Source organism: Lampris incognitus, chromosome 9 (assembly GCF_029633865.1).
Source record: "Lampris incognitus isolate fLamInc1 chromosome 9, fLamInc1.hap2, whole genome shotgun sequence".
NCBI classification, from domain to species: Eukaryota; Metazoa; Chordata; class Actinopteri; order Lampriformes; family Lampridae; genus Lampris; species Lampris incognitus.
Genome location: NC_079219.1, coordinates 55,306,746 through 55,321,134, shown reverse-complemented (window position 1 = coordinate 55,321,134; position 14,389 = coordinate 55,306,746). Strand labels below are relative to the sequence as shown.

Below are 14,389 nucleotides of genomic sequence, written 5' to 3'. Positions count from 1 at the left end.
AGGGACTAATGTGTCTTATTTTTAGTTTACATAGATATAGATATAATAGATATATTCCAACGTGACACATATTCTATGCGCACTGTTTTGGAACTATCCGGGGCTCCCATGATCCGCCGTTGCTGTTGGCCCATTGACGTCTACGGAGTTGACGTAACTCTCTCTTTCTAGGGCGCTGCTTTGGGTCTATGTTTTGCTCCTCCAATTGGTTAATTGGGTCAAGGTGTTTGCTCCTCCCACTTTATGGGGAACACATAGGTAGGACCTCCCCTGTTGTTTGTTAGGTGTCGCTGCACGGAGGGCAAACAGTTTTCGACCACTACTCACACACTTGTGCAGCGTTTACATGTTCAATGGATTACTGCCGAAGAGCAAGAAATGGACCAAGTGTTCGCGCAGCACTTTGCATCGTTCCATTCTACGTTGTTTACAAACGTGGTAGTGTGAAATGTGCGTCGATTAGGTCAACCCGAGCAGTAGCGCCTCGGTGGCTTAAAGCACTGGGCTTAGCCTCCACAGCAAGTCGGAAACTTTGCCAAAGAAGCTGGTTTGAAGACAAACCCACGGCGGAATATCCTACTACCTCCCGGCTGCTTCTCCTCTGCTCATCGGCTGACGGCACTTGGGTCTGCGGTTTCGGATACAACAGAACGGGCAGTGGACGAGAAGGAGCCGGTGGCCGGGTCATCGTCATCATCAGGATCATCTTCATCATTGGGGAGGTACGTGTAGCGCGTTACCAAGGTTTGGCCATCTGCAGTATGTGTGCACACAATATTGCGTAATTCTTATGCGTCGGTCGCGATGCATAGGAACAAACTTTCGCGATGTTTGTTGCGAACTGTTGATCGTCACTATGCGCGCGACTGGTGACACGGAGAAGCCACTGCTCGCGGACGCGAATGAGCCGGTTGCGTCCGGTACAACAAACAGTACCGATGACGTTATCAGGCCCAAACGGGCGATTGCACCTACCCCCAAAGCCTTGTGTAATAAATTGGACAGATTGCAAAAAGGTAGAAAATCAAATCTAACTAACGCTTGTAATCTTTGACACACGATACAAGGTTTACTGTCAAATGGCAACGTTTCACAGGCGCAACAAGCTTTTGATGAATTTATTGAATGTTGTGACGACATAAGGTGTACACGTGATTCTTTATTGCCGCCAGCAGAACATGAGAAACATGAAGTGTGCTTTCGAGCCAAAATGTTGTTCAATGATGAATTTTTCAGTAAAATAGAATTGTGGTTGAAAAACAAGATACAATATGGTTCTGATAAAAATGATCACAAAGTTGAAAAGCAAGGTGAACTTAACTGTGACAAAGGTGAATTTCATGGTGATGAAAGTGAAATTAATCCAGAGGACAGTGCGTCCAATATTCGTCACTCAAACAAAACTGACACCAACAGGTCAAATGCTTCATCAGTAACGAAAGCAACAGCGCGCATGACAGCCTTAAAGGAGCTGCACAAACTGGAGGAACAGGAGCAACAATTAAAGAGGAAAAAGCAACAGATGGATTTGGAAGCGGTGCTTGCAGTAACTACTGCTCAACTGAGTGTCTTGGAAGCAGGTGGTTCTCGAGTCTCCTCTAACGACATGAACGCTTATTGTGAAAGGGAAAAGAGGAAAATGAAACCTGCTTACACCCTTGACCCTACGGTCAAGCCATATAGGCCTGTTGCGCAGACCTCGCAGCCACAGGATTGGTCACTGGCACGCCAACCACCAGCAACGGATTGTAGGCCAGAGAAAAACATCTCGTTCCCAATGAAACAAGCAACAGGAGCATGCACGTATGCTCCTCCTAGTATGACTGCGTGGCCAAATCAAAGCAACAGTCAGTATGTAGATCAACAAACCCAAAATGCACCAGTAGGCCTACCACCTGACAATATCATCACCATTATGCATAAACAAAATGAAATCGCAGCCTCTCTTGTCTACCAGCAGAGGATGTTGTCGCTGCCCACATGAGACATTCCTGTATTTGAAGGAGACCCATTACAGTATCAAGCCTTCATTTGAGCAACTTGTGGAGGACAAAGCTAGTGAAGCTGATTGTTTGTATTATCTGGAGCAGTTTACCAGAGGACAGCCAAAGGAATTGGTTCAAAGCTGTCAGCACATGGCTCCTGAGCAGGGCTACAGCCAGGCAAAGTGCCTTCTTGAGGAACACTTTGGAAACAAGTACAGGATTGCCACTGCTTGTATAGCAAAGGCACTAGCTTGGCCAAAAATAAAATCTGAGGATGCCAAAACTTGCAGGCTTATGCTTTGTTCTTACGGGGATGTTGCAATGTGATGGGAGAACTTGAGTACATGCAGGAGTTGGATTTGCCAACTAACATGAGGATGGTCATTTCAAAACTTCCATATAAGCTCAGAGAGAGGTGGAGAAATAAAGCTTATGACATAATGGAAAGTTCTCAAGAAAGAGCTAATTTTGAGCACCTGGTCAGGTTCCTGGAGAAGCATGTGAAAATGCTGTCTGACCCCATCTTTGGTGATATTGACGGTGTATCATCATCGAGTGCCGTTTCCAACAAGTTTATTGTACAGCCAACACAGTCAAAGTACAAAGGCAGTAGCTTTGCTACTACTGTGACACAGAAGGATTCTGGTGAAGATGAGCCACTAACCAATAGCTCAATGAAGCAAGACACGCAATCTTGCCACTGCTGTTCACGCGCTCATCCTATTGAGCAATGCCAGCAATTTAAAGGTAAAAGGCACAAAGATAAAATCAGCCTTTTAAAGGAGAGGGGCATTTGCTTTGGATGCTTAGGCACTGGACATATAAGCCACGACTGCAGTAAACGCTTGGTCTGTGCTGTCTTTGAACGGCAACATCCCACTGTGCTTCACATTAACAAGACTAATATGGAGGAATCAGCAGTTGGAGCATCAGCCTCCACCTACAGGTGTAACTTATGGGGGGGGTCAGGGGGGACATGTCCCCCTCAATATTTAGAAGAGGTGAATTTGTCCCCCCTAAAAAAAATATGTCATGAATGATGATGTTAACTCCCTCGCCAAAAAAGGTAAAATAACAAGACAGTCGAACTACTTAAAATGTCATTCATACTTGTTTTCCAACGATTTCATACACCCCTATGCTTGGACCATACCATTTTAACCTTGCCACTGGGATTGCCGACCTCGTTACTGTCTTGCAGTTGCTCCTGACAACCAGGAGACCGGAGCATGAATGATTGTGTAAGTAATGTAGCTAGCCAGCTTGCTTGTCTAGCCCAGTACACCACCCTTTCTTACCTTTGGGGTTTCTGAGTTAGATTTTCTTAGGTATTTCCGGATGAATTATTGCCTTGTCTAGTTTATAACTTGTGTTTGGGGTTATCAGTTCAGACCCCCCTCACGAACTAGCTAGCTAGCTAGGCAATCTCTATCAGATGTTAAAGTCTAAAGCAGAAAGTGACCCCATTATTTCTAACTGGCTTGAGAAGCGCAGCCAAGATTACATTAGCCCACAAAGGCAGAACGAAATGCTTCAGCTCCTAGGAAATACAGTGGTCAGGGACATTGTTGCAGCTGTCAAAGGTCCACAGGTTGTACAGTTCTCATTGATCAGTGATGGCACACAGGATGTATCTGGAAAAGAGCAGGAGTCTATCTGTGTCAGATATGTAGACCATGATTTAATTCTGCACGAGGAATTTGTTGGCCTTTACCAAACTGCATCAACAACTGGACAAGCTATCAGTGACATAGCTATCGGTGTACTGAAACGGCTGAATTTGCCATTATCCTCCTTAAGAGGACAGGCATACGATGGGGCTGCGAACATGGCTGAGAAGAACATGGGTGTACAGGCACTGATCAAGAAACAGCAACCACTGGCCTTGTACATACATTGTGCCAACCTGGCAACCGAGGCTGCATGCAAATCATCGCCTCTGATTTGAGACTCCTTGCAGTGGGTTCATGAACTAGGGAATCTTTTCAATCTGGTGGGAAAGTTCAAGACCGTGTTCAAAAACATAGCTAAATCAGCATCAGCACCATACAGAACACTCAAGCCGTTATGTCCAACCAGGTGGACAGTAAGGCATAAGGCCATTACCTCAGTCATTGACCAATATCCTTCGGTGCTGGAGAGTCTAGAGCAGATGGCCTCGGGTACAGCAGATACAGCAACCAACGCAAACGGGTTGCTGGACAGGTTTAGTGCAGGAACAACAGTGCTGGGTCTTATCCTTGCGTCAGAGGTGACAGGAGATAGTCCATGCATGGGCCAGAGGCCAAAATTTCACTATTTCGTCCATCTCAGGGTGGCAAAACTTTATTGTGATTTTTGAAAAGATACATGTCTGTAGATGATATTTTGGTATGATAGCCCTTCCTAAGTGGTAGCTGAGTCACAGTTATCCGCTCATGAAGTCAATAACCACTAATCATAAATTCAGTTTTTTGACACTAGTGTATATCTGGTTAAAGCTCATGTAAGGACATTTGCCAATGTTTAATAATATAGTGTTTGGTATAATTTTAAAGGGGACGTTTTAGGCTTTCATTTAAGCCCAACGTTGTATTTGTATGACAAACACAGAGGTCATGTGACCTCTTTAAACCATAAATGACACACATTTTCCCACAATCTTCGCCTAAACTATATTCTTTATTTAGCCCTGTGGCATCAAGAGACCTCAGGGGCACAAAACTCAACAACTGCAGTACAGAAGAGATTCCAAGGATTCAGAAAATGTATAATATACCCATACTTTTTCTTTGTGAGAGGTGATTTTGAACCTTAAATGAGAAGTCATCAGCTCAGGCCCATTCACCTCCATTATTTGGACCAACATATTTCAATAGGATAATTCTCCCCAAGGAGTAACTTAGTCATAGCTATCACCTTTCAATGACACCATTCGTGATTCAAAGAAGGAAATAAGAAAAAAAAATAAGAACTATACATTTAATACACCTCATCTTCATCATCATCATCATCATCATCATAGTCGACCAGTTTCACATCAACCTCTACGTCCTCTTCTCTTTGATTGGTGCAGGTTTGTAGCTTGCACATTTCTGTGCACTTCAGTCTGTGGGCAAGGCAGGAGCAGTCAGGAAGCTTGCAGGTCCGTACATACTTGCAGGCCATAAGTTCCAGGACAGCCAGTGGTGCTGGGGGTCCTCGCATCCATTCTAACATCAGCATACCTGTAAGAATAAGTGGAACATATTTCAGCTTCATTTCAGCGAGGAAGTTGAATGTTTAGAAATTACCTATACATATTATTATAGCATGATGAACATGTATGTAGTGAATTTTATTATAAGTATACCTTGGTCATCAGTTGTCCATCCATGTCCTTTTGGCACTGGTATGTCTAGTTGTCCTTCCAGGCAGCGCCTCCACACTGGTGCCTGGTAATTGGCACGCTGGATATGCATCTGTAAACAGTCCTTGCAAGGAGGAAGTACACTGGACTCCACTTCACCCCTTTTGCTGCAGAACAGCAAGTAACGCAGATCATTGACGTCACATATGCTAGATGATGGCGCATACAACCTGCAGACAAATGATTCCATATTGCTGTACAATTCGTCTGATACATCCCAGGATGTTCCCAGGGTTTTGAAGGACTCTTGCAATGTCCTGTTTCCTTTGATCAGTTTGAAAGCACAAAGTTTACCACGTCCTGCAAATGCACTTGCACTATTACAACCTGTGAAGGCATGTACACCTACAAGAGCATCACATAGGTCATCCCCAAGGAGCTGAGCAAGGTTGCTGATGTTGATGTACCTTGTCCGATTCTGAGTGCCACACTTCAGATACAGAGGGCAGTTTATCTTCTTACAGTATCCAAGACAAAGGATCATGACATCTGTATCCTCGCTCACATGCCAGTAAGAATGGTTTGATAGCCATTCTTACTGGCATGATTTGCATGTAAGAGCATGCGGGTATCCGCCTCCTCGTGGGAAGATTTCAGGTCTTCAACAACATTCCAGTCTGTTTTGCCAAGACAATAGCATGTCTCTCCACAGATTGTAAATGGCTGCTTGTCCTCCTTAAGCCTTTGAAGGTTCTCTGGTTGCTTCCACTGGTCCACGATGAATGTTATCAGTGCTGTTTTGCTGTCTGGATTACTTAAAAGTTTTCTCCACTGCACAACTTTGTGTCCCGGGGCAATCTTTTTCCATTGAGTGCTACTTGCTGAACCACGATTGCATCTCTCAGCATTCTTGATCGATGTTTTCCTGTATACATCAAACACCACATCTATCCGCTTACTGTGCCCTCCTTCATGCAGCACTAGGTTCAGCACAGATCCAGCAATCTCTCCAAAGGTTTTGCCATCCCCTTTCATTTTCTGAACAAGGCTCATTCCATCAATGATGCATGCAGAATGTTCTCCAATTTCTTCTACTGCGGATCCTGATTTCTCCAACTCTCTTGCAAGAGCAGCCTTATTAGTTTTCCACAGTGAGCCATCTGGATTTGAAAGTGCCCAAGGTAGTGGACCAAGAGGATGAGCCAGGACATCTTCAATGTGAAGATCTCTACTTTGTGAAACAATGATCATATGTCCAAAGAGATTTCTATCTGCTTTCAAGACCACCTCCCTGTTTTTTGCCGGTTTTCCTCTACTTTTAGTGATGCTTGCAAATGTCTTCAGGTTCTGTTTTTTGATTGTGTCATGGAACTTGGCTGTTGGTGAACCTTTTACTCTAATTTACCAGCAGGTTTCATATTAGACTCCATATAGCTCTTCCAACATCAAATAATAAGAAAAAGGCATTTTGTTATCGTTTAGGCGAAAATTGTGGGAAAATGTTTGTCATCTATGGTTTAAAGAGGTCACGTGACCTCTGTGTTTGTCAGACAAATATGGCATTGGTCTTAAATGAAAGCCTAAAAGGTCCCCTTTAAAATTATACCGAACACTGTATTATTAAACATTGGCAAATGTCCTTACATGAGCGTTAACCAGACATACACTAGTGTTGAAAAACTGAATTTATGATTAGGGGTTATCAACTTCATGAGCTGATAACTGTGACTCGGCTACCACTTAGGAAGGGCTATCATACCAAAATGTCATCTACATACATGTACCTTTTCAAAAATCACAAGTTTTGCCACCTTGAGATGCACCAAAAAAATGGTCTGGCCCATGGACTATTTGTATCTAATCCCACGCGCACTAGCTGGTTTATGCTTGAATTATAGCGCCACCCCGTGGGCAGGCAGCAGAAAGAGCGGGGTTTCAAAACTGAATACAATGTATCGCTTAAGCAGCGCTCAAGCTCAACACAGAACGCTACACTGAGATGCCAAACTGCAACAAAGTAACAAGATGAGGCGGACACGTGTCTTCAATAACGTGCTTTGTTGTATTAAAACCCCAAATACAGGCATGCGCAGCTGCGCTCTTATAGCACGACACAGTACACCCCTGCACACGCATATAGATCATTGTTGCCCCCCCCCCCACTTCTGAAATGATTCCGGCACGCCTGTTCTGCAACCCCCGTTACTTTGGACAGTTGACCCCAAATATTTAAACTCACACGCCTTCATCACCTCTGCTCCTTGCATCCTCATCATTCCGCTGTCCTCCCTCTCATTCACGCATAGGTATTACGTCTTGCTCCTACTGACTTTCACTCCTCTTCTCTCCAGTGCATACCTCCACCTCTCCAGGCTCTCCTCCACCTGCACCCTACTCTCGCTACAGATCACAATGTCATCCGCAGACATCATAGTCCACGGAGACTCCTGCCTGATCTCGCCCGTCAACCTGTCCATCACCACTGCAGACAAGAAAGCCTTTCCGCTACCTCTCCACTCCCGGTGTCTAATAAAAAGGTAAAGAGACAACAACATGAATAAGGGCACTTGTTTTTTCCACTTCAGGCACTGTGCACGCTCAGCAAACTGGAGGTATAAATGTTAAAAGATCAGGTCCAAAGAACGTCACCTGTCACATATTAGACGGAACCTAAAAATGTCACCGTGCTATTAATCAGTTTATTGTTGAGGTCCACTAGAGACTAGTTAAATATCTGCATTCAGAGGAAAATTCTGCCACAGACTGAGACAGCTTATGCGCCGTAGCTGTCCCTGCTATTCGCTGGACGAGGCCAACATTAGTGGAGAATATTCCAGACACTGTTGTTAGAGGTGGTTATGCAACGCCGGCTCGGACGTGGCCACGGTGTGGACGCCGAGTCCATGTTGCAGAGGGATTCAGTGCAACGACGGTCAAGGTGAACTTGTTCTGAAACGCGTCATGACTCACCGCCGCTTTGCATAGCTCATGACATTGCCCTGCGTAACTTTACTGCCCAGTGATTTTCCTTCTCATTTACCTCTCGATATAAAAGCCTTTCATGATGTAAGCGATACGCAATTGCAAGTCACTGTTGCAGCTGGTTAATTGAAGGGTTGAGTGCGAGCCAGTATTACAAGTTTGGATCAGGGGCCCGTATCAAAAGGCAGGGTTACTTAAGATAACGGGATAAAACACGGTATCCCCCCCCAAGATCTGGAACATGGACTGAAGTAACGAGGAGCCGCTCCAGGTTTTACTCAGTGCAGTTGTCTGGCTAACTCGGTCATGCTGCGTTGTGACCAAGGCCCCTGACGTCTGACACAGATCATGAAATGTTCCCTGTCCAACTTCCGCCGTCACACAAACTGGGAGAGAAGAGCAATGGCTATTTCTGACTGTGACAAAGTGGCTGACAATACACCATTTCCTCCCACCTTTCCTTGGCACAGTGGTGCAGCCTAAATTCAGGTGCTGCTGACTGGCTCCGAGGGAGCATCTAAGCAGCTGTGCTGCAGTTGTTAGTGGGCTGCAGGACGAGGGTGTAGATGTGTGCACGAGAAGCTCAATTGTTGAACAGTTTTGAGTTTGCCTCCTACATTTTAGCCACTCTGGCCAGGCTTCCCCACATCTGGTGGCAGTGGTGGGGTCCAGGCCAGTAGGAGGCAGTGAAGGAAGTGCCTACCTGAGAGAGGAGAGTTCAGGCGGCTGATGTGCCTGGAGTTCATGGTGTCCCTGACCCAGCACGGGGCAACAGTCAGCTGCCGGATCGACTAGGTTGTGCTGAACTGTCTAGTCTTTGGTGACATCTGGTGCGGAAGCGGTCCGACAGGGGTGCCAGGATGGAGCAGGAAGGCAAGCAGCCGGGGCAGAGGTGGAATCGGGTCCCGCAGCGGTGTGCCCAGCTTTAGCAGGGGGTGCGGCAGGACCATCAGGGGCGTCCGCGGCTGTTGGAAGGTGCAGCAATCGTCTGTAACCCCTCCGCCGAGCTCAAGGCAGAATACTCCGACAAACCAGGCTGTTTGGGAGAGGCCTGATGCCCCAACCACTGGGGGCGTCCAGCGGGGAACATTTCAGTCGGGTGAGGTTCCTTGACTGGAGAGGTCCAAGGATTCAGGACGTTGCTGACTTCCTGTCCCGTGACTCTGAGGAGTAATGGTCTTGTGGGGGTTGACAAAGTGGGCGAGAATACACCATTTGTGCCATCATCTCAGCTGTTACCAGGTGTTGGCTTCCCTCGCCACAGTGGTGCAACCTAAACTCAGGTGCTGCTGACTCAGTTGCTCTGGACTTGTTAGTGGGCTGCAGGACGCCAGGGTGTAGACGTGTGCACGAGAAGCTCAATCGTTGTTTTGAGTCCCCCCCCCCCCCCCGGCCAGGCTTCCCCACACCGATGTTTAGCTGAGAGGTGGAAATAAGAGTCCGGTTGTCTTGTAAACTTTTTCACTTTTATTTTCTACAACATTTGGATCAGCTCGGTGGGACATGTCCAATCACCCCCCCCCCAAAAAAACCCCCAAACCCACGTATCAATCAATATGATCCCTCTTACTTAGTCAGAACGTACACAACGTCACCATACAGCCATTCATTCTCACGTGACTTGACCGGCTCTCCCGCCATCATGTCCGCAACAAAGATGAACCAATGAAATGTCAGAACTACGTGTGAACCCCTCCTCCACTGGAGGAAGCCGAAATGGTTAAACCTCATTGAAACCCTCTCTCCGACAGAGACCAAAGAGAGGAGCGATGAAATAAGGTAAAGAATTAAAAAAGAAAAGAAGCACAACGGTAGAAGTGAGTGTGAGAGTGATATGTGGAGAGAACGTGTTTCCTCTGTTCGTCCGTCCTGCTTCTCTGAGACGTCGGTGAAAACAGAACTGGATCGAGCGGAGCGGAGCGGAGGGGTGAGGGAGATATGCCTGCTGCCCCGGACTCGCATCACCTGGTCCCCGCATGAAATTCCCGGACATCCCCCCCCACCCCACCCCCGGGCTGAGCTGAACAGTGGGTTGTACTGATGACACGCCCCCCCCCCACGGGGTGTGCTGCCCCTTACCGTTACTGTGAGACGGGGGTCACGTGAGCTCACCACAGACATGAGGACTAAGTCACGTTCCGGCTTTCAATCAGCTGCTGCATCTCTGAACGCACGCTGACGAGTTCCAAGATGGCGCCGTCGGCTCGTGGCTGGATTAACCTGCCAGGGGGGGGCGCCAGGACAACAAGTCCAAAAACGGTGATTGTCCACTCTCGGTACATTGTGCATACATGGGTATGGGCCCGTTTTAAGGCTCCTATACTCTCAGCTGATCCTGTGTTTAAATGCTGCAAACCAATTTAATCAAACTGTCCCCAACCATCAGACTAACCTGTCGCCTCGGGGGCAACTGACGGTCTGGGGCCCTCGCAACAGTCGCCCACTTTTCCCCAGCCGGTGACCCAGCTTTTTTCATTTTGAGATACTTCATTGATCCCCGTGGGAGAAATTAAGCTCTGCGTTTAACCCATCCTAGCTGTGTAGCTAGGAGCAGCGAGCAGCCGCCGTGGACCCCCCGGGGACCAACTCCAGTTAGGCGCTAGTGCAGTGACCGGGACACCCACCCACCCACATCCAGCTTCCCACCCACAGACACGGCCAATTGTGTCTGTAGGGACGCCCGACCAAGCCGGAGGTAACATGGGGATTCGAACCGGCGATCCCCATGTTGGTAGGCAATGGAATAGACCGCTACGCTACCTGGATGTCCCCTATTCGGCAGACGCTTTTAACTCAAAGCGACTTATAAGGGAGTCAGTAATTAGCAGAAGGAAACAAGTGCGGGCAACCGGCATAGTGGAGTGATACATTGTATCAGCGGAGAGTGTGTACGACAACGAGACGCTGCGTCTCAATTTATTCCTCGTATCTGCCCATGGTGAGCCTATGTGACCCCGTCTCAGAGTAACAACGATACAAAGAGAGGGGGGCGCACATGGGGCTGCCGCCTCACAAACCCCTCGAGGCCTGGCGAGTAGCGGAGACACAGTGCTGTTTCTTTGTCTGTGCAGCAGAAGCAGGGAGGCTGCTCACGTTTTGCTCTTGGGGCTCTGGTGTGCACGGAAGAAATGGAAGGATCCGAGACCCGTCCGGCTCTGGTAGACGGAGAGCTGCTGGGCTGGGGTTAGCCTGAAGGTATTCACCGGAGATGCACGCTCGCTTCCAGACATACAGACACTCAGAAGTGCATTTTTTTTAAACATACACGCACACACACACACACAAAATATAAATGTACGCATGTGCACATGCACACTCCATTGGAGGAAGAAGCCCTGGGAGTGTTTTGTCAAGAGGTCATTCAGTGAAGATATGACAAAGTGGATCAACAGTCTGGAACACCATTTTCCTAAATGTATACATTTTGTCTGTGAGAGTGTTTGTGTGTTGAAAAATGTATACATTTTGTCTGTGTGAGTGTTTGTGTGTTGCTAAATGTATACATTGTGTCTGTGTGTGTTGCTAAATGTATACATTGTGTCTGTGTGAGTGTTTATGTGTTGCTAAATGTATACATTGTGTCTGTGTGTGTTGCTAATGTATACATTTTGTCTGTGTGAGTGTTTGTGTGTTGAAAAATGTATACATTTTGTCTGAGTGTTTGTGTGTTGCTAAATGTATACATTGTGTCTGTGTGTAGCATTGTAGCGCCTTATGGAAGAGTTCCTTGTGTTCAACACTGTTAGGCAGTAAGCATCAGTTAGATATGCAGTCCTGTGTGTGTGTGTGTGTGTGTGCGAGCTGTATTTTACACATCTTTAAAGACAACTGAATCAGACATAATGGACAAGGGTTAATGCTGCGTGGCACTCTAACAGCACTGTAAAACCAGACAAAACCATGTAAAAAAAAAAGAAAAAGAAACGGGACGTAGAAATTTCATGATATCACAAACATCAATAAGCTCTATGTCTGTCTCTCTGCTGAGGGCACAGGAATCCTGTCAGCGCCCTCTATGGAGTATTTTGATATTCCTCTAATAAGGGGGGGGGGGGAGGCTACAGTCTGTAGGTTGTAATGTTGAGGAGAAACACTAGAGGGAGACATACACTGCTGCAAGGCTGCGGCAGGGGCTCTCGCAGCCGTACGCGACACTCGCTCGCTTTATCTGGCGCGCGCGCACATACATACACACGCGCACACATACTCGCGCTCAAACGCTCCTTTCTTCATGTGAGCTCACCAGAGTTCGTTTCCAAAATCCGTTACAAAATTAAATAAAGAAGAAAAGTATCGAGGAGTCGCCCCCTCCTCATACTCGGACACACGACATACATTCCAGGAGACATGTAAACGCTCTCGCTCTCTCGGGAGGCAGTCCGTTAGTGTAAGTGATGAGTCGAAGGGTGGACCGCTTTGTCTGGGGAAGCTGCGACTGACAGAACCTCGCCTCCTCCGGTGTCTCTCGCAACCTCGCGCCGACACGGGAGTTCGAGTCTCTCTCTGCGGTTAAAATCTCATTTAGAAACACAGCCGAGTCTCTAGCCTCTCGTCCTGTGGTAGGGGCCAAACACGTCCGTCCCTCCGCAACCTCTCCGCTCTGCCCAGCTGACGGGACAGCGCACAGACTTCCAGAGGTAGTACCGTCCCATCCCAGCCTCCTCGTTTCCCAGGGTCCCCACGTCTTTTTCAGGGAAAGTCTGCACTTTCCTGGTGCCCAGTTTTATCCAACGAGCCCCGTTCTCTCGGCTGCTGAATGTGTGAGTGTGTGTGTGGATGTGTGTGTGTATGTGTTGATGCTGGGGTTGTCGGTCAGAATATCTCCGGTAGTGTGACGTTGCGGAGCAGCCACTGCTGGGAGCGCGAGTGTGTGCAGTCTCTGACGCTGGGCACCTGGCTGTCCTCCTCGTTGGCCTTGTCCAGACACTGGTTACTGTTGACGTGGACCAGAGTCAGCTTCTGCACAGTGAAGCAAAGGGAGGCACATGTAAACAAGTGCGCACACACACAAACGACACAAACGACATAAACAGGTGTGTGCAGATGGGGACAAAGTGTTGACCCCCATCTGTTTGCATGGCTCATTGGAATTCACAAAATCGGGAGGAAAGAGTAGAAATGCATCACAGCGAATCCAAGTTTAGGAAGCCAGAAAAGTTGAATCTGCAGCTGGAGCATCGACGAGGCTCAGCGTTTTCAGTTTTTACCCATTTTCACCGAAAAATATCCAGATTTTTAACCCGGATTTTATGTTTCCACCGAGCCAAAAGTTGTCCCTGTTCGTGTGAGGTTATGTAACAGTGCCCTTTTGTGGTGAATTTCGGCATGCTGGATGGCTTTGAAAAATAAAAACCGAAAACGCCGAGCCTTGAGTATTGAGCATGCATCGAGAGAAAGTTTAGGACTCACAAAAACACAGCGGTCCTTCACTTGCCCATCTTCTGATCTCAGAGGGTTTGGCCAAGTTAACATGCCAACTAACATTCTTCTTAAGTTTTACATTTTTTTAATCACTTCTCAAGACTTGCCACGCCTGTGTAGCCGGTGTGTGATGGATGCTCTGATGGGGTTTAAATGGTCATTCAAACCACAGAAAGGTGAATCAGTTCATCAGGACACGACGGTTACTGAGAGAAACGTGTCATCACTCGTCTAAGTGACGTCTTCAGTCTCAGCTGACTGCGGGTACCCCCGCCCTTATAACAATACAGTGGCATAACGACCCAAACCAACGATCGGTTTCATATGCAAATTACCATGACCATTAACTAGAGTTTCCATGGCCATGTGTACTATTCACAGAGGACTGGGGAATAGTTGCACTCACAGCACTGTAAAATGGTGACAGATGTACTCTTAGCCCCCCCCCCCCCCCCCAGTTCAGGGATGGCCTCTTTGACTCCCCGTTCAAACCAGCGTTCCTCCCTATCAAGGATGTGCATATGGGGCATCCGGGTAGCGTAGCGGTCTGTTCCGTTGCCTACCAACACGGGGACCACTGGTTCGAATCCCCGTGTTACCTCCGGCTTGGTCGGGCATCCCTACAGACACAACTGGCCGTGTCTGCGGGTGGGAAGCCGGATGTGGGTATGTG

The 14,389-nt window shown here is 47.5% G+C and overlaps 1 protein-coding gene across 1 annotated transcript in view; it reads right to left on the bottom strand.

Annotated features, from left to right (window-relative positions):
- Nucleotides 1-11,794: 11,794 nt before the first annotated feature.
- galnt1 (UDP-N-acetyl-alpha-D-galactosamine:polypeptide N-acetylgalactosaminyltransferase 1) overlaps nt 11,795-14,389 on the bottom strand; it is a 30,603-nt gene continuing 28,008 nt past the window's right edge. Inside the window, exon 12 of the mRNA XM_056287031.1 lies at nt 11,795-13,254. Coding sequence (XP_056143006.1) covers nt 13,108-13,254 — 147 coding nt within the window. The 3' untranslated portion in view covers nt 11,795-13,107. The remainder of the gene's footprint in view (nt 13,255-14,389) is intronic.